This window comes from Scheffersomyces coipomensis (genome assembly GCF_036884675.1).
Source record: "Scheffersomyces coipomensis strain NRRL Y-17651 chromosome Unknown DFJ63scaffold_4, whole genome shotgun sequence".
Taxonomy (NCBI): Eukaryota; Fungi; Ascomycota; class Pichiomycetes; order Serinales; family Debaryomycetaceae; genus Scheffersomyces; species Scheffersomyces coipomensis.
Genome location: NW_027042895.1, coordinates 688,024 through 708,487, shown reverse-complemented (window position 1 = coordinate 708,487; position 20,464 = coordinate 688,024). Strand labels below are relative to the sequence as shown.

General features: G+C 31.1%; 9 protein-coding genes across 9 annotated transcripts; 6 read left to right on the top strand and 3 right to left on the bottom strand. All coding sequences in view use genetic code 12, as the record gives it.

Moving 5' to 3' along the window:
* Window positions 1-88: 88 nt before the first annotated feature.
* On the top strand, window positions 89-2,634 carry DOA4 (ubiquitin-specific protease; the record flags this gene model as incomplete). Its single annotated transcript, XM_064905488.1, has 2 exons — window positions 89-1,067; window positions 1,131-2,634. 2 exons carry the CDS (start codon window positions 89-91, stop codon window positions 2,612-2,614), a joined length of 2,463 nt encoding a protein of 820 aa, XP_064761658.1. The 3' UTR covers window positions 2,615-2,634.
* Window positions 2,632-3,613, bottom strand: OCA6 (protein-tyrosine-phosphatase). Its single transcript, XM_064903568.1, has one exon. The coding sequence runs from the start codon at window positions 3,228-3,230 to the stop codon at window positions 2,649-2,651; it is 582 nt and encodes a 193-aa protein (XP_064761657.1). The 5' UTR covers window positions 3,231-3,613; the 3' UTR covers window positions 2,632-2,648.
* A 458-nt stretch (window positions 3,614-4,071) lies between these two features.
* On the top strand, window positions 4,072-4,389 carry DFJ63DRAFT_313448 (uncharacterized protein; the record flags this gene model as incomplete). The annotated part of the gene is made up of 1 exon (XM_064906176.1): window positions 4,072-4,389. The coding sequence occupies one exon, from the start codon at window positions 4,072-4,074 to the stop codon at window positions 4,387-4,389; it is 318 nt and encodes a 105-aa protein (XP_064761656.1).
* A 1,526-nt stretch (window positions 4,390-5,915) lies between these two features.
* Window positions 5,916-7,604, bottom strand: LCB2 (serine C-palmitoyltransferase; the record flags this gene model as incomplete). The annotated part of the gene is made up of 1 exon (XM_064907468.1): window positions 5,916-7,604. One exon carries the CDS (start codon window positions 7,602-7,604, stop codon window positions 5,916-5,918), a length of 1,689 nt encoding a protein of 562 aa, XP_064761655.1.
* Window positions 7,605-9,334: 1,730 nt separating this feature from the next.
* Window positions 9,335-12,144, top strand: DFJ63DRAFT_335639 (uncharacterized protein; the record flags this gene model as incomplete). Its single annotated transcript, XM_064908237.1, has 3 exons — window positions 9,335-10,408; window positions 11,355-12,038; window positions 12,127-12,144. 3 exons carry the CDS (start codon window positions 9,335-9,337, stop codon window positions 12,142-12,144), a joined length of 1,776 nt encoding a protein of 591 aa, XP_064761654.1.
* Window positions 12,145-13,217: 1,073 nt separating this feature from the next.
* MODF (Modfp) lies at window positions 13,218-14,834 on the bottom strand (the record flags this gene model as incomplete). Its single annotated transcript, XM_064905087.1, has 1 exon — window positions 13,218-14,834. The coding sequence occupies one exon, from the start codon at window positions 14,832-14,834 to the stop codon at window positions 13,218-13,220; it is 1,617 nt and encodes a 538-aa protein (XP_064761653.1).
* Window positions 14,835-15,429: 595 nt separating this feature from the next.
* Window positions 15,430-16,440, top strand: DOS2 (Dos2p; the record flags this gene model as incomplete). The annotated part of the gene is made up of 1 exon (XM_064906175.1): window positions 15,430-16,440. The coding sequence occupies one exon, from the start codon at window positions 15,430-15,432 to the stop codon at window positions 16,438-16,440; it is 1,011 nt and encodes a 336-aa protein (XP_064761652.1).
* A 259-nt stretch (window positions 16,441-16,699) lies between these two features.
* SSK1 (mitogen-activated protein kinase kinase kinase) lies at window positions 16,700-18,532 on the top strand (the record flags this gene model as incomplete). The annotated part of the gene is made up of 1 exon (XM_064905044.1): window positions 16,700-18,532. The coding sequence occupies one exon, from the start codon at window positions 16,700-16,702 to the stop codon at window positions 18,530-18,532; it is 1,833 nt and encodes a 610-aa protein (XP_064761651.1).
* Window positions 18,533-18,615: 83 nt separating this feature from the next.
* On the top strand, window positions 18,616-19,134 carry DFJ63DRAFT_152658 (RNA-binding protein). The gene has a single exon (XM_064903562.1). It carries the CDS (start codon window positions 18,699-18,701, stop codon window positions 18,969-18,971), a length of 273 nt encoding a protein of 90 aa, XP_064761650.1. The 5' UTR covers window positions 18,616-18,698; the 3' UTR covers window positions 18,972-19,134.
* Window positions 19,135-20,464: the final 1,330 nt, after the last annotated feature.

Below are 20,464 nucleotides of genomic sequence, written 5' to 3'. Positions count from 1 at the left end.
ATTCAGAAAATAATATATAAGAAATTAGAATGGGGCAAAATTGATTATCAAGAATTACAAATAGATTCATTTCCTCTATAGAGCAGCCATGGAATTACTGCTACAGTTTAAAACTGTTACTGAACTCAATGTCATTGTAACGTCAACGTACAAGGATCTAGTCAAGAGTGCACCATCGATTACAAAGCTCCTTCAATATCAAGTTACTTTATTAGAGTTATTCACAAATCAAACGAGGAAGTTAGAAAGAACGGGATACTGTGATTATGAATTTGCATATATATGTTATTCTGTGGCATTGTTGTTGTATGGTCATATTGAAAATGATGTATCTAAAGAATTCCAATCTTCATTGAAGACATCTTTAATCAAGAGAAGAGGTCAATTTGATAATATAAAGCATTTCCTACAAGATGCATCAACCAGTGAATCTGGAGATGAAGATCCTCTTATGCAACGATTTCAGAAGCTTAGTTCAGTACCAAAAGTGAATTCAATTCCAACTATTGGTGGGTTTGATTTATACAAATATAGAGATTTCATATCGCCGAAGGAATTACATTTTCTTATAAATCTGGTAACACATGGGCAAAGTACATTATTAATAGACTTTAGAGAATCGAAAGATTACAATCATAATCATATAAACCATTCAGAAATCATAAATATAGAACCCACCTTATTAAAACTGATCATCGGACCTGATGATAAGAACTTGGAAACTTTGACTGATCAAGATTTAGAAGAGAAACTTAAGTTGCATTTACCAAAGGAACAATATCAAAAGTTCCAAAGCAGATACAAATATGATTTAATCGTCCTTTATAATCTTAATTTTGGCATCAATTTCGTTGATAGAATATCGGGTATTAAAAGTTTCATTTTATCTGATAGGACACTTAATAATCCCTTTTCAAATTTGATTGAAATCTTAATGTTCAAGAATAAATATATCAGTTCTCACCTTAGACGATATCCTATCATACTCGCAGGAGGTGTGTATAATTGGCATGCCATATATGGAGATGAATCACTTGCAAGAACACTACAAAGTCAAATATTGACCCGTCCCGAAGCTAGTCTTTCTCGTGGTTCACAACCATCTTCAAGAAATGGAAGTGTGCTGGGAGAATCTGTAGCAAGATCTCCATCTCCATATTTAAGAAAGTTTGGAGAATACTTATCAACTGCTAAATCAACATCATCAACTCCAGTATCAAATTCATTTTCTCCTATACAGCAAGCAAATACGGTTGTGGTAAGAGCTCCATTGGCAACTACTGCCTCTAATACAGCTGCTTCACCACCACCACCACCACAACAACAACAACAACCCAAATTAACTCGTGCTAGTAGTTCGACGTTAACTGTTACCAAGGCTAAGGAACTGAAAGAAAAAGAAAAATCAAATATGAAATTCTTAGAACAATATGCTACAGGTTTGGTTAATTTAGGGAATTCATGTTATATGAATTGTATTTTACAATGTTTAGGAGCTACTCCCCAATTAACAGCATTTTTCTTTCCTAATTTCAATGTGTCAGGTGTGAATTCTTATCGTCAACATATCAACGTCAATAATAGATTAGGTACGAAAGGTATACTTACTAATAACTTTGTTGGATTGTTGGCGGATATGTTTAAGAGTAATGGTGCATCTTTCTGTCCTACCAATTTTAAGAAAGTTGCTGGTTCTTTATCACCAGGTCAACAATTTGCTACTTTTGATCAACAGGATTGTATTGAATTCTTGAATTTTATTCTTGATGGTCTTCATGAAGATTTAAATCAAATGGTGATATCCAATCCTGAAGAGAAGAAAGCTGTTTCTGAATTGACGCTTGAACAAGAGAAAACAAGAGAATTATTGCCGATAAGATTAGCATCTACTATTGAATGGGAAAGATATCTTAAATTAAACTTTTCCATAGTAGTTGATTATTTCCAAGGTCAACATCTTTCTCAATTGAGATGTTTAGAATGTGGATTGACATCAACGACATACAATTCATTTTCCATATTATCCTTACCAATTCCAGAAAAACTTGGAAGTACATCTAATATCCTGTTGGATGATTGTTTAAAGGAATTTGTTACAACTGAATTATTGGATGAGAACAATAAATGGCATTGTCCAAATTGTAAGAAATTTACCAGACTGACAAAGAAAATATCAATCACAAGATTACCCCAGGTCTTAATTATTCACTTCAAGAGGTTTAAAGTCTCACCTACTGGATATTTCAATAAAATGGATACGTTTATAAATTACCCCGTTAAGGAAACATTAGATTTAACATCATATTGGCCTGAAGCAGGAACTTATATAAATGGCACCAATAAAGATTCCATCACCAAGGAAAAGGAAGAACAAATATTATCAACTTTGCCTACTAGAAATCAAATTCCACCATTCAGATATAAGTTATATGGAGTTGCCAATCATTATGGTAATTTAACTACGGGTCATTATACCTCCTATGTTTATAAACAAAGTGACAATAAGAAAACTAGAGGTTGGTGTTATTTTGATGATTCGAAAGTGACTTACAATTGTAGAGAAAGTCAAGTTCTTAATAAAAATGCATATTGTTTATTCTATCAACGTATATAAGATAAGTAAAATAATAAATACGTCATAACTAATGTTATATTTCTGTAAATTTTAGTTTTGGATGATTTTCAATCACCCCTTTACTCATACCTACCCACAACCAATCAACTTTATCACCTGCATTTATATTTATTTGACCTTTGAAACCTTCAACAAAATTTCTATCATTAACCGTTATACTAGTAGTGAAATTAATAAACTCATTGAAAATCGATATAGAAGACCAGAATTGTAATCGTCTTAAACACGCTACTACCAAACTTGTGACTTGACCACCATTTAAACAATGTATATAGATAGGAGCATGTTCATTGTGGATAATATAGTTCAATGCTTCAATTACCGTGGTATACCCCATCGGCACACCTCTTTTCTTTCCCTTACCTGACTGACTACATTCAACATGTACCAATCTGATGTTATTCTTCATAGCGAATTCATATAACTTGGCATCGGTTTCAGGTGTGACTGGATCAGGAGTTAATGAAAGTAAGGTTTTAATCTGGAGGGATTTTATGAATTTGAAATTGATCTCTCGAGGGTATGCTCCTCTATATAAGTTGTTTTGAACCACATTGTATCGTAATGGTGGTGTCAATGGGTCTGGTATCTCCATGATATATTTGATAATGTATATTTTGTATGATGATGATTATGTTCTGTATCAATTTATGATGGTCAATTTTAGGGTGAATTTCGAGTGTGGTTAAATTTCGCGATACTCCATTTTTTCTATTTAATTATAACTAAGAATTACATATAACAAAGTGTAGAATGCCGTAACTAACTTTACAATTCCTTTAGATTATGATATACTTATAAATAGAATTCTATTCAAAGAAGCTTAAAAATGCCCAATAATTGCCAATTGTTGCACCAAAACTAACCACGTAACACACAACCAACAAAATCCTAAGTACAAGCTCAAGGGAACAGTCTTCACATTTTTGATATGGTTCAGCATCAACGGGTATCCATTACTATCTTATAAACCAGAAACACTGTTATAAAACTAGCCGAGTAACACCAAACTATGAAAAATCTATGGATAATAGTATCGGAACATTCTTCACATTTGGGATATGGCTTTCTCTCAATAGGAATTCGAAGTCTAGTTTTAAGGTAAGTAACATTTTTAGTAATTTCTTGAATGCTTGTTGATAACTGTGATATGTCAACTAAGTTTTCAAACTCAATATCTGTGATCGGATGTGATGATCCTTCATGATTTTCTTTTTGATCTGAGGATAGCATTATATTGTAGGAAGTCTTAACACACCAATAGCTTTATAGCGAATTAATAGATATCAGAAGAAGTGGTATATGAATAATACTCTGCTTATGAATTATATATAAAAAGTATTTAAAATTTAGCGTAATAAATGTTACCACAAACTGTATTTAAATGGAAAGTCTTTCAAGCATTTTTGTACAGACCGATATTTACATCATATAAAATGTCAATGCTTCCATCTTATAATTCTGTAATGAGAAATCCAACGGTTTCGGGAACGGAACTAGTTGAAGTTGAAATGAAGAAATTAAGTCAACAAAATGAACTTTTGCAACTTTTAGCAATCATTCAACTCACATCACAAAGCATTGCAAGTCTAAATGATGAAATTAACAAGCAAGATAGATTAAATGTTGATCTTTCCACTTTTAGATATGTTTGTGATAATTGTAAAAATCTCAATATAGGTTTAATGTATCAGTATCCAGGATTACTTGTTCCTATTTTGGGATTTGTGCTCATGGTGATTTATTTTAAATAAAACCAGTTAGTTTAGGAGGTGGTAAACATTTGGTTTATTCCACCAGTCAAATTTTATTATAAATTTTCAGCTTTAATGATTAATAGATGTTTAATACTTTAGGTTATTTCTGAATTTTGTCTTGCTAATTTGTAGAACTTGTAATCTACGTAGTTAATTAAAAAAATATATCATATAATTAGACTAACAAATTAATGAAATTTATTTGTTTCTTGTAAAGATTAACATGAAATTAGATTGAAAATAAAGCTTATTTATTAAGCTTTCTGTTTTAAGGTTAGCATATATAAATTTTAGTTTAGCTGCAATATTATCAAATTAGTTATTTTGTTCGCCAATGTATCATTTAGTTAATCTAACAAAAGGATTTTTGAAGAGCTTACCAAAATAGAGTACTAATATAATCGTAATATATTCATTTATTTCTTGCACCCCTAGCTACATAAAAACACTTCTTTAACTGCCAAATAATAGTAAAGAGTATCGAACGCCACTTACTATAGATTCAAATATCATACAGTTATATAGTTGATTTCTGTACGCACCGTCCAAAAAAAAGGTGGTCAAAGAGATTTGGTTATTTTTTGAAGCTAAATGGGCTCATTGATTACATTGATTCATCTGTTCATTTGTCATAGAGTTTTGATCAATGATTCCATTGATGTAAAGCTGATAGAATATAGTTGAAAAGAATAATTATTCTCTTGAATGAATAATCAAAGAAGAGTCACCGAAATGACCTCATAGAGAATGATTCTTTTTCTTGTTAGCTGTTTTATTTGCCGTTATAGCTGGAAAGACTGATATCCCAGCCTATTATAGAGTAAAATCATTCATTCATACACATCAATGTGTCCGCTCAATCATCTCAATATTGGTTGCAGGTTTTTTTGTGGCTTTTGCAGTTAACGAAGCACCCGCAATGGCATTATCAGCATGGTGGACTTCTTCAAAGAAGTTATAAGAAAATACAAAGTATCATGTATCTGATTTATGTCGATTGCAAAAAAAAATTGAAATTTTTTGCGGAAAAATATGTTGGTAATTCATCCTATATTTTTTATTATATTCCATTATAAGGCAACATAAATCTAAAAATTTTGAAGAAAATGAAAATTAAACTTAAAAACTGAAATATTATAGATAATACTTTCAAAGTATATAGATGTATTATATGTTATATTATATTAAGGAATAAGTAAGTGTAATTAGTAAATAGTTTATAGAGGAGAGATTAAGATTAACTTGAATTAAAATGAATCAGAAAGATAAAAAAAAGGGATATTAGTATTAATTAAGTAGGATTGGGGGAGTAAAACAACAACAATAACAATAAAGAGATTACATGGTCATATTATATATACAATTTTTTCTTTTTTTTAAAAAAAACTTTATGAAAAGAATGGAATGGGGATGGGGATATTAGTAGTCATGGGAAGGGAAGAACATTTATTGATTCGTTCAGTTCGTTCGTTCGTCATCATCATCGGCATCGGCATCGACATTGATATCGATATTAGCATTTTTTAATAGTAACCTAATTTAGGTTTCTTACAATCTTCAACATTGGTAGCAATAACATCTTCAATTGACCATCTTGGAGGTGTACCTGCGATTTTAGAACCACCAGCGATACCACTACTGAATTTTAGAAAGATAGTATCACCAATTTCACTGAATTTTTCCAAGCAATAATCCAAATCTTCTTTAGTTAAAGCTGAACTTACACATAATCTTGCTCTAGCACTAATTAATGGAGTGGCAGGATAACTTACGATAACAACAGCTATACCTAATTCGTATAACATTCTTGAAAAAGCCGGCATTTTAGCAGGTAAGAATAATAATAATGGGATAACAGGAGAATCATCGGCACCATAAACGATAAAACCTAATTTTTTTAATCCCAATCTTAAATAACGGGAATTAAATGCAATTCTTTGTAATCTTTCTTTACCTTCACCTGGATTTAAAGTACCTTTTATCACACTTAATGAAGAAATGATTTGACCTAATACAGGAGGTGGAACACATTCAGAATAACTTTGAGTGATATAATTTAATCTAATTTTATCAATGATATCTTTATCAGCAGCCACATAACCACCGGTAGCACCAAATGATTTAGTTAATGTACCCATTAATAAATCGATTCTAGCAGGATCAACAGAAAAATAATCACAAACTCCTCTTCCTTCTGGACCTAAAGCTCCAATAGAATGAGCTTCATCAACGAATAAGTAACATTTATATTTTTCTTTTAATTCAACTAATTTAGGTAAATTAACTAAATTACCTTCCATGGAATATAATCCTTCAACTGCAATGATGATTTTTTTCCAAGGACGATGAGTTTTAGTTTGACCTTGAGCGATTTGAGTTCTAATTAATTTTTCTAAATCCACCATATCATTATGTTTGAAAACTTTAACTGATGCCCCTGAAGTTCTAATACCGAATCTAATAGAAGCATGATTTAATTCATCACTTATAACTAAAGTTTTTGGATCGGCAATAGATGAAAAAAGATTAGCATTAGTACCATAACCTTGACTTACAATGATAGCATCTTCTTTACCAACGAAATCAGCAATGACTCTTTCACATTCTTTATGTAAGTCAGTAGTACCAATATAAGATCTCGGAGAACAACCAGAAGTACCATATTCTTCAAGACATTTTAAAGCAAAGTCAGTACATACACCATTTGATTGAGCAAAACCTAAATAATTATAGGATGATAAATTTAAACATTCAGTGGAAGTACCATCATAAAGATAACCAGTTTTACCATGTCTTATTCTATTAAAACATTTAATATAACGACCAGGAGCACCATGGATTGGTCTTGCGAAACAATCATCAATTCTAGTTTTTAATCTACGAACATAAAAACTTTCAAAACCATCATACCAAGGAGCAAACCCATTTTTTTCAACTAAATCTTCATATTCATTTGGTTTAAAAGTTTTACCAAAGAAATCACGAATATGACCAATGATGATTAAGATAAGATAACTTATATAAGTAGCGATATAAATGATATAAGGAGGTTCATCATCGATTGGAGTTGGTAATGGTTCACCCACAGGATGTTTTGAAACGTACAAGTATTGATCTGAGGTTAATTTCCCATATTCCAATTCACTCAACACTTCCTTTGATCTATCATCAGGAGGAGCATTAGGGATATTTGGAGATAGTGTTGTTTCCATGATTAGAAAAAAATATTTATGTATGCAATTATATGAAGTGAGTTATGAGATATGATATGATATGATATGACAAACAAATGACAATTAACGAAAGGGGAGGGGGTATAACAAAGACTCCGTGAAGTAAGTAAATAAATAAATAAACAGTTAGATAGATAAGATAGATAGATAGATAGATAGATAGACTATGAATTACAAAGTAGACACACACACCCAGTATATAAAATGATGATGAATAATAATAATAATAATAATAAATAAAATGATGATGAATAAAAGAATGAATAGATTACCCTCACACACACCCTTGTTTTGACCTTGACTAGTGACGTTGGATGGTTGGTTAGAGGGGTTCAATGGGGGTGATGAGATGAGATGATATGGAATGAGAATGGAATTACACTTACTTGAGTTGATGAAAGCTTAAAATTGGAAGTTATAAATTTTTGGTAAGTGTTATTTTTTCTTCTTCATCCTCAGTGTTCAGAAAAAAGAGAAAATGGCCCAAAACAGAAAATTCTGAAAATTTATTTTTGTGCGTGTTTATTTTCGTTTTAACCGTTTACAATTATACACCGATATTTGGTGACAGTTAGGAGTGATAGGGTGATTTGAAGTCAGGATGAGGTAAGAGTATCGGAAATATCTAATATCGATCGTATATATTCATAGTAACTAGCTGTATATCATAATCTATAGTTATCGTTGGTGTAAACCAACGATAATAACCGTGTGTTGGTATATCTTGAGTCGGTTAAAATGGATGATGTAATTGAAAAAAAGAATAATTGATTTAATAGGGGTATACATCTACACCGCAATAGTTAATAGTTTTTCATATATTTGGTCATGTGATTGGTCATGTGATTAAAGGGTGAATCGATTGATCCATGCCGCTCAAGGGGTGAAATAACAATTAAGAAATTGTTATTGAAATCCTTTTCCAGTTGTTGTTATTATAATTTTTTGAAGTCGTCTCCAATTGATACGTTAACCATGCTTATATATATTCATAGTCAGGTTTAATATAAATTTATAATACAATTAATCATGTTAGAATTTTTTTAGTAACTGGGGGAAGAAAAGTGTGATACTATATCTATTAATTCGGAAAGTGGGATAAAATATAATACTGGTATTACAATTAAGTAATAGATCTGTATGACATACTATATGTTAGTATAATGTTTGGAAGTATTTAAATCAACAAATTATGAATGATAGGCATAAAGCAAGCATTCATAAAAGCTGATAAATGTGGATGATTTCAAAATGTCATGCTTAAGTATACGTATCTGTTATACCAGGCAATAGGAATAGCTGATGGTAGGTAGCAAAATGATAGTGGAGAGTTGAGATATTCATTAACTGAATAGTTGAGTTGACTCATGCCATTTACCTGACAATACCAGAATCTTTTAACACATCATTTGTCTATATGTCATCAGTCTGGGTATGAATATCGTGGTATACATTCCCCAAGATATGAATATATCAAAAATAAATGCATCCTATCTAATACAATCCAACTACATAGAAAGGTATATTGGAAATTATATAAAAGGATGTCGCTCATGTTGATGAGACTTCACTATTTGATCCTAGATTACCTTTGTTTACCTTTTTTAAAATAGTACTTCAAAAAAAATAAGGAGAGAACTTTTTTTTGCAGCGGTTAATGGTATCTTTCTAAATACTTTCACTGTCCAAGGTTATCATTAGTTAGAATCATGACAGAGCAATTGTCATTCATGGACTTACCATTGGAGATTCTAAACCAAATCAATGGAGAATTGAGTATGATTGATGCTCTTGCGTTTCAGTGTGCCACTGGAAACTACACCAACATGAATCTTAAAGAAATCACTGATAAATTTTTGAATTTATCTTTAGATGGCCATGATTCAGAGTACAGAAAAGCACATATTCGTAAATTATTTCTTACTATAAAGGATTATAATTCTAACTTGAACAATATAATTCCCTTAAAGGTTCGTTTCGGATATGATATTAAAGATGCTTTAATATTTCTAGAAACTATATTAGATTTAGAAGATTCATATGACTTACATTTTATTTTTAAAGAAATGAATCATCATGATTCTATTTTTCTTAACAATTTCAGATATGTTGATTTAGTTACATCATTAACAATATTAAAATATAAAGAAGAAGATAATCAAGAACAACAGCCACAACAACATCAACAGTTTGAATTAGATAATTTACTGAAATTAATTAAGTTGGAAATTGTCGCGTCAAATACAAGGATTAATTTATCACCATTATTGAACTCAACACTTACACAGTTAAAGATAAACAACTATATTCATGACAATTGGTTAACTGAACAAGTGTCGTTAGATGATTTGAAGATAACTATATCTCCTGATAAACTGTTTTCGATAGCAGTTCTTCCTCCAAATCTAACTAGTCTAGAAATTATTTCAGAAGGTAGTAACAATAACGTTCAAATTGTGGATTATAATGATTGGCCTGCCAACATCAAAACTTTGAAGCTTCGTGAATGTGAAAAATTCAAATCTACGTTATTTAATCTTCATCAATTAAACTATCCATATACTCTAGATTCTTTTTCATTTGATGGTCATATGCATATAGATATAATTCATAAGCTTCCTTCAACTTTAACTAAATTGGTATTAATCAATAAATTCAACATACATGACGAGATAGATGATTCTGATTTTAAGTTTGCAAGTGAATTGATTTCTCTTACATTAACCAATTTCAGTTTAAACTTTTCAAGATGCAAATTCAAATTCCCACCAAAATTGACTGAAGTTATACTCAAAGATTGCCATTTTTATATTCCATTTGATAAATTGTTTTTTATTGACAATGTGGTAAAAAAAATAAATTTAGATAATTCTCTTTTCAACTATGACAATAAAATTTTACATTTGAACAAATTTGGTATGTTAAAAGAAATTCGATTAAATCACATCAACTTAGACTTGGACAGCCTTCTGTTAATACCAAAAATAGAAAAGGTTGTTATCAAGAATCACTTCATTGGAGAACTTGATGATTTCAATTTTTTTTTCAACGGCAGAACTGGTATGTGCTTAAAGACTATAAAATTAGTTGATTGTGGAGTTAGTATAATCTCAACGAATATCATATTACCACCAAAGCTAGAAGTTTTAATTATTAAAGATAATCGAAAAAAAGTAATCCATCTTAAAATATTTTCAAACCATCCTAATTTAAGAATTTTGTCATTTACAGAGGTATATGAATTCATTTTTGATGACGTTTCAACTCCTGAAGTCTCAAAAATTACAACGTTTAAATTTAAAGTTGACAAGAGTTGTAAGCAACTTAATGAAGATAACATTCACGAGTTTTATGATAACTGTGAGTCTATCTTCAATAGAAGAATGGTAGGTGGGGTATCAAGGATTAATGGTACAAAATTAGAGTACACATTTAATTTCTTTGATTTTAATGAATAATGTGTTACATATAAATTACAAATAGTAGTTAGTTAGTAGTTTTATTCATTGTGATAATATAAGTAGGATTTCTGTATATAGGGCATAGAGGCAGTAATGCTCAATAATTCTCAAGCATAACATTTTATTTTCCGTGCTTTCAAGAATTGCGCATAACATCGTACATAAGCGCGATTTATCATTGTAAATATTGTCTGTTAAAATCAATTACATTTGCAAAAGATACAGTCTAAACAACTACCTTATGGAAAACATTAAAATGTCTCTTGAGTATTATACAGATGAATATGTCTCCCGGTTCTTCACAAAGTTATATGGCAAGCTTCCTATTGAATTGAAAATCAGAATACTTGGTGATTTAGAAGTGGAAAATATTCTTGTATTCCAATCATTCATCAATGATGATGAAATAAAGTATCTTCCAATTAAACTGATTACCAAGAAGAAGTTAAATTATAAGATTGATTGTAGAAACAGAAACGGGATAAATTATGAAACATTGATGGGCTTCTTAGAATATCGAAAATCTATAATCATCCCCGTACTGATTAATTTTTTAATGGGGAAACATTTTGATGTCTCATTAATTCCAAAGTTAAATAGATTTAAGAGGAATATTGAATTTGAATTAAGCTTTGATGAATTAACTTACTCAACATGTGAAGAATTGACCAAATTTTGGTATTCCAAAAGCGTTACTGAGTTGAAAATACCTATAATAACAAGCGATGAATTACCTAAGGAATTAGATTTTACCAATTATACCAATTTAAAGACACTTCAATTTGTCTCAATTAATACTTCTTTAACACTACGTTTGTCTGAAAGTGCATTTCAAACTATAATTGATTTGCAAATTGACTATTTCAGAGATGGCGATTTTATTAACAAATTTATTAATTTGAAATGTTTATTTGTCCATCTACAAGATGGATCTATTTTAAAAATTAGAGATGTTCCACGAAGTGTGTCACGTTTAGTAATAAACAATTCGAAAGTACAATACACAACTTGTTCACGAATCATAATCAATGCACCTGAAGATTGGCCCCAAAACTTAGAGAGTCTACTCGTTTTTGAGCTTACTTCTAGTACATCTCCTTTTCAAGATATACTACTACATACTTTACCGTATAGCCTAACTACTTTGAGGATAGCGGGATATTCTTTGTCCAAATTATTCTCTAAATTAACAGACGGAATTGAAAACTTGCATTTATGTTGCTATGGTAAGGATACAGTTCCTTGTGAAAGTGCTGATTTAATATTTCCTTTAAATCTTCAACAAATTTTATTATATAATTTAAACCTAAAATCCGCGCAAACAACACATATTATTCCAAAGGGAGTTAGATTATTCCTAGTACACGGTTGTGACTTCTCAACTTCGTTGAATAATATAAACTTCCAAGAATGTAGCTCATCGTTAAGGTTTCTTGACATTAGGAATTATTTCGAGCCCTATGAATTCAACAATTTAAACTTTGCTGATTTTACGAGATTATCGGTGATGATATTTGAAAATTGTGGAATTATCAATTTGGACAACTTTACTCCACCAAGTTGTATACAATATATAATAATTAGGAATAACGATATAACATCCATCAGTGAAACTTGGCCATTACTTAAAGACGCAAAAAGATATTCTCATTTGTTGGGATTACGAATTCTAGATTGTCATATAAATTATGTATCTCCTAATATTGAATGGCCGAAGAACATTGAAACATTGATAATTACTGATAATTGTCCCAAAAAGTTCTATTTCAATTCATCTATTATCAACCACAAATCTTTAGCACACATTGAGTTGTCAGTATTATCATCAATTGACTTCTGTCAAAAAGAAACATGTAACAAAGAATCAAAAATCAACAAACTACGACTTAAAGGTACCGACGACCTTATTACAAACTATGAAAGTGATGCTAATAAATTTTGTGATATTATAGAGACATTGTTTAAAAAAACGATCCAGAAAAGATACCATTACGTCAATGGACAAGCCTTGTTGTGTATTGAACTATATTGGCTGCAGTTAAACAAACCATGTTCTGAATCAACCAATAATTACTTGGACCTTAATCAATTGATACTGCCTGCCACAATGATAGGTCGAAATAACTAATAACTATGACGTAAGCTTAAATATTTTATAACTTCTCTGTTCATCGCCTAATAATCTTAATAAATAATCACATCTTGGAACCTCCCAATCAATATGACCAATGGTGAGCACAGTTACATCCTTTAATTCATTCTCTAATAAATCATGACACCGAATCATGATTTCTTCATCATCCATACAAGAAAATGCCTCATCTAATATCAACAACTCTGGCTTTTTTATCACTGCTCGTAAGAACAATGTTAATTTTTGATCTGTAATACTTAAATCAGTAAATTTAGTATCACCATAAATATCTAATCTATCTTGAAATTTATGTAATATATCTTTACCAAATGCAGTTAATGCTTCTGGTTTACCATTCATTAAGAAATTTGAATTCCCTACATTTTGAACTAATCCATTCAAAATGATTTGATTCATAGATTTGGTATGTTCAGGTACTAATGCATGTAATTCAGGTGATGAAACACCAATTCTATTATTTATATCAAAAAACGACACCCCATTACCAGTTTTCCTTTCTACACCATTAATTGACATTACTGATTTCCAAGATTGAGGATGATCAGCAGTTATGAGCGATAATAATGTAGTTTTACCAGTACCATTATCACCTAAGATTCTCCATTTAGATCCCTTTGGGATAACCCAGTCAAATTTTTCAAAAATAGTCAAGCCTTTATAAGCTACCGATGCATTCTTGAACTCGACATGTGGAGGGGTGTCTGGTTGTCTTAACGAATCATTATTTATTTCAACTGGGTTTTTATGTTTTGATAAATGTCTTTCATGAATATGATGTACTTTCTCAATGGATTCTACTTCATTCTCCAATTGTTGATGAATGGCATCTTTATTCCCACTTAATTTTAACCCAGTTTCATCAACATATGCCACATTATCAATCCAATTTGGAAATCCATCTTGAACTCTTAATCCAAGTACAATACTAGTACCTAAATCTTGACTTACTCTTAATAAAGAGTTGGATACAAGTTGGGTAGCACGAGGATCTAATCCCAAGAAAGGATCATCGATGATTAAAAGACTTGGACGGGATATTAATGATTTAGCAAGTCTAGCTCTTCTTAATTGTCCATTACTTAAAGTATTAATCCATTTATCTTGTAAATGATGCAAATTGAATAAATCTAATAATTGATCAACGTAAGGTGACTGTTCTGCTGTTTTATTGTAATTGTTAGCTCCTGTGATATAATTCTTTACTGAATTAACATTATCAGACATTTCCAACTCTCCCTTGGATGCAAGAGACTCATACCTAGCAGACATGTGAACTTTCTCCAATCCTGATCTATCTCTAAAATTTAAAAATTGTATTTCATGATATTTGAAATCTTTAGCTAAATGAGGATACAGTCTTGACAACGGTGGATCAGCAATATATTTTGACGATATGACTTCGAGAAATTGGCATTTATCTGGGCCTACCACTCCCCAGAATGATGGTTTTTGATCTTGGTTAGGTTTATATATCTCAAAGCTATTGACAGGTTGAGTGAATATTTTAGTGGCATTTTTAGTGGTATCTTTCTTGAAGATTGCATTTTCAATCCGAAGTAAGCAATTATTCAATAATATCCTACTATACTTCATCTTTAACACTTCTTATATGATGAACATATCTTGAATAAAATCAGTTTAATGAACCAGATAAATATTGAAAAATTCACTCCAGTAAATATTCATTGCCTCAGGTCCGGAAAATTAAATTTTCGTTCCGGTAATCGCAACCAAAATAAGAGGAGAATAGCAGCCAAAAGTAATTTATGATGTTTATGATCATTATATGTTAGAAATTTGACTCATCATGAAGTGGGGGATAAGAGGAGAGTAGCTTATTACGTAGTTTTTGCATTTTAAGATACTCGTAAATGTATAATATTCGTTTAAAGACTAATTACAAGTATTAAGTACCATAATTCTTACAAAACACTATTAAACTATAACTACACTAGAAGTCTTATTTTGTTAATTACAGTCTAATAGTAACAGCGAGTATGGTTATGAATGTTGAATTACTAACTCGATAACCTTTCGATTAAATAAGGTTACTTTATAACTAAAAATTGGTATTTCCTGCACACAACGCGTCAATTTTTCTATTTTAAATGACGATACAAATATCACACCTCATAGCAATTCATTCATCCCTATTTAGAGATATATCAATTATATAACATTAAACTCAATGGAATTTGCAGATCCAGTAGTTGCAGAAGAAGAAACTTCTAAGGATGTTCCTAGTCATACAGAACAATCCAAAACTGAAGAAACTGTGGAAAAATTAGAATCAGAAATTGATAAGGCGTATACAGCAGTTGAAGCCAGATTTCAAGATTTATGGGCCAATGCTGCTAAAAATGCTAGTGGCTTGCAAGACAAGTACCATTTAGATGAACGTAAGAATCAATTATTAGAGCAATTGAATGCTGCTAAGGAAGGATTGGTCTCTAATAATAATGTGTTGGCTGTTAGAGAAAACTTAAAGGTGGTTGAAGACCAATTGAAAAAGGTTAATTTACCAGAAGTCAATATTGACTTGAAGAATTTACAAACACAAGCCAATACAGCACTTGATACATTAGATTCAACTCTTGAACAAGTTGAAAAACTGGCAGGAAAATATGTAAGTTCATTCACTTCCTTTTTTTCATCATTAGTTAGTGTTGAACCAGAAGATGATGGATCCAATGATAATAAAGATATTCTGTTTAGCTCTGCTAATCCAATTAGTAGTCATGAAAGTTATGGTACTTCTCGTTATGACAATGATTTATTCAAGTTGCATACTGTTGAATCATATTATTTATCAGAAGATTTAGATGTGAAATCAGAAGTTGATTCATTCAATGCTGATTCTAAAACTGATGAGATCTCCAAGTTATTAAGTCAATATCCAAATACATTAACTAAGACTATGAATGATTTAGTTCCAGTTAAAATCGCATACAATTTATTCTGGTATCGTTATTTCAAGAATGATGCTAAATTAAGAGATTCAGAACAAAAGAGAAAGGAATTATTACAAAAGAAGACATCTTCTGTTGGTAATAAAGGTGATGAAGATGAAGATTTCACCTGGGACGATGAAGAGGAAGAAGAAGATGTAGTCGATGTAGCTAAAGAAGTTAAACAACCACAAGCTGATCCTGTCGATACCCTGGATTCCAAGGCTTCTGAAGATGACGATTGGGAATAATTATAATGATTATATATTTATTAGGTGTTTATATATATATTTGTATTTTGTTAATGAAACTATTTTACTATATTCAAAGTCCGCCTCGTATCTTATAAATAATGCGTATATTATAAAAAATAATAAGGAAAAAATTAAAATGTACCAAATTTAAATCTTTCGATTAATGGGTTATCCTTTAGATTGTTAGCAGAGTAATTAATAGATGAGTAGTCAGCAGTCCGTGCAAGCCGCTAGAATTAGCACGAAGCCTAATCAAATGGCAGCTCCCAAGCCCATTAAATCAATCAATACTGATTTCAATTCCTCGTCTGCAAAGAAGCTTACCAAATCTACTTCTCAACAACATCACCAACAACAACAACAACAACAACAACAACCTTCCTTGTCGCAACCAACACCACAGCAACATGCAACCAATTTACTTCGGCCTCCAGCCTCACCTCAATTGAAAATAACCCATAGTTCTACCAGACGAGTATGGGTGAAAAGAGCTAATGGAACCCCTACTACCCTTGTTATTAATCAAGATTATATAGTGGACGACTTAAAGCAAGATATCATGTATAAGTTTCCTAATTCATTAGCAAAACTATTTGACCCAGCAGATTTGAGATTAATAATAATCAAAGTAGATAAAAAGAAATCTACGGAAAGTAAAATTAATCTTGAACCAGATCAATTGGTGTGGACTTTATTGGACCAGCATTTTCCAAATGGCATGACAATGAATGATTCATTCCTTATTGAGGTCCCAGCTCCACAGGAGGTAGAAGGGACAAGTGGTGGAAGAGGCAGTTTCAGTACTCCTTATCATAGTAGTAGTCAAGTTCAATTATCTCAATTATATCATAGTACCATGTCTCAACAACATCAAACTCCAAAGAATCTCCCCAAATCCACTACACCAACTTATTATCAACCAAAACCGCAACATTCACATCAATCTCATAAATCATTACAAAACTTACCTAAAGAAAGATCAATATCACCATCCAATACCATTCATCCTGGAACACTTCATAGACGATCAGTATCGAATCCTCCTCAATCACCATCATCTGATTCAAATTCTCAAGCTGTATTATTATTACCTAAGAATTTTTCATTAAAATCTAGTGCAGCCAATGGTTCAATGGCCAGAAATAGTAGTCAAAAACGATTATCAATTGATGAAACACAAGTATCTGATTCTAAAGATGGTATTAATTCATCACAAGAATCAGATATGTCTAGAAAACCAGAAACTATTGATGAAGATAGTGGCACCATAGATGTGAAAAAGATAAAAGAAAAGAATGGTAAGGATGATAGATCTTATCCATCTTCTTCTCCAGTACTCGCAGGCGAGCCAAAGAGAAAGGTATCAGATTCCAAACGAGAAGATGATAATAAGCACACTAATAATAATAATAATAACAATAATAATAATAACAATAATAATAATAACAATACGAACAATAATAACAAAGTGAGTCGCTCATTAAAGGGACCTACTGAAAGAGTGCTTCCTTCTATTTCTGTCTTGGTAGTGGAAGATAATGCTATTAATCAAGCTATTTTAGGAGCATTTTTAAGAAGACATAAGATTCATTATCAAATTGCTAAGAATGGTCAAGAAGCCATTGATAAATGGAGAAAAGGAGGATTCCATTTGGTATTGATGGATATTCAATTACCTGTTAAGTCAGGTATAGAAGCTACCAAAGAAATCAGATATTTAGAAAAAATTAATAAAATTGGGGTATTTGCTGAAAGTGATGGAGGTAATACAAATCTTACAGCTGAAGAAATTACGGATAAAGAGATCTTGGATATGCATTTATTCCGTTCACCTGTTATCATTGTTGCCTTGACTGCTTCATCTAATTCATCTGTTGATAGAAAGAATGCATTAATGGCAGGATGTAATGATTATTTAACTAAACCAGTTAATTTAGTATGGTTACAAAACAAGATTACAGAATGGGGTTGTATGCAAGCATTAATTGATTTTGATGGATGGAAGAGTAAAAAAATACTTAAATCTCGAGATGAAAACATTCATAAGGTGAATAAATCAACTGGAATGTTATCAATTGCTAGTAATTAAATCTCTATATATATTGGTGGGTCGTGAGGTTACCAATTTAAAAATATTTTGTATAGGGCAAAAAAAAAAATCTTCTTTCACTTTCAAACAACATTAAATAGGACTTTAATCATAATAATTCTGAATAGATTTAATATAATAATAACACTAATACTACTAATATAAGATGACTGATGAAACCAGCAATGTGTCTGCTGAAGCAGAAGTTCAAGAACAAACTATCTTGCCGTTAGAAATCATTGATAAATCTATAGGTCAATATATTCATGTGTTGATGTCTGGTAATAAAGAATTCAAAGGGAAATTAGTTGGATTTGATGATTTCGTTAACATGGTTCTTGAAGATGTCACTGAAATAGATAATGATGGTCCATCACCAAAGCAAATAAAGAAAATGTTATTAAATGGTGCTCATGTGTCTATGATAATACCAAATTAAGCATAGATTTAATATTATGTATATAAATTAGCATCTCCAACCCTCCCCAAAAAATGTATATTATGAAACTTTACAATCCAAATATTTATAACTGTAGAATCACATCGATTGAAATATTTAGAGTAATTATCCCCACAATTTCCTAATTGGTGTTGGTGGCAAAGAGAAGCTGGTAGATAACGATAGAAGTCTCAAATTTAGAGTGGCTACATATAATCAGAAAAATAAATATACGATTCGCCACCACTGCAAAAAATACTATAAAATCCCATCAATCTGTCCCATCATAGTATTTCATACTATTTAGATATCATTAGATTTCAATCATGAGAGTCACTATATCTGTTGAAAGCAATGGTCAATTGATATCGGTTGATGTTCCTGGTTCATTGCTTCTTGAAGATTTTAAAGCTTATTTAAGTGCAGAAACTGATATCGAACCAACCAAACAAATACTTCAACATAATGAATCAACCTTGACTGATTTAAATAAAACATTGGAAGAGTTAGGCATTCAAGACGATGAAATAGTGGTATTGAAATCAACTCCTAATCGTCCAACTCCACCATCGTCTGGTGGTGCTTCTGTGTCTGCTCCATCGAGTGGTAATGCAGTTGATTTACAAATAGAACAAACTAGATTACAATTCTTAAATAATCCACAACTAAACGAACAGTTAAGTAGAACAAGACCAGATTTACATTCATTATTAAATGATCCAGCTAGATTCAAAGATATAATGTTACAACAATTAGAACAAGTTCAACAAACTGGAGGATATGGTATTTCCGGTCATAGACAAGAAGAATTAAGACGTTTACAAGCTAATCCTGATGATCCTGATAATCAAGCTAAGATTTTAGAAATGATTAGACAAGAACAAATTGAAGAGAATATGAAATTAGCTTATGAAATAACTCCTGAAAGTTTTGCTCAAGTTGATATGTTATTCATTAATATTAAAGTTAATGGAGAAAATGTACAAGCATTTGTTGATTCTGGAGCTCAAACCACTATTATATCACCTAGACTTGCTGAAAAAGTTGGAATTGCTAGATTGATAGATAGAAGATTTCAAGGAGAAGCAAGAGGGGTTGGTTCACAAAGAATTGAAGGTAAAATTCATAGTGTTCCTATAAGTATAGGAGATTCTAATATTGAAATCCCATGCTCATTTATGGTTATAGATACCCTGGTTGATTTATTATTTGGATTAGATATGTTAAGAAGACATAAATGTATTATTGATTTAGAAAAGGATAAATTAATTGTGGGTGGTCATATAGAAACTAAATTTTTACCTGCTTCAGAAGTTCAAAATAATGGTATGTTTGGTGGTAGTGGTGGTGGTCAAAGAGGTAGTGGATTGGGGGGAAATATATTTAGTGATACTAGACCTGCTAATTCAACTCCTAGTAATGAACCAGTTAGTAGTTCAGCTGCTTCTTCAGCTGTAGGTGCTGCTGCTGTATCAAGATCTGGACCTTCTGCT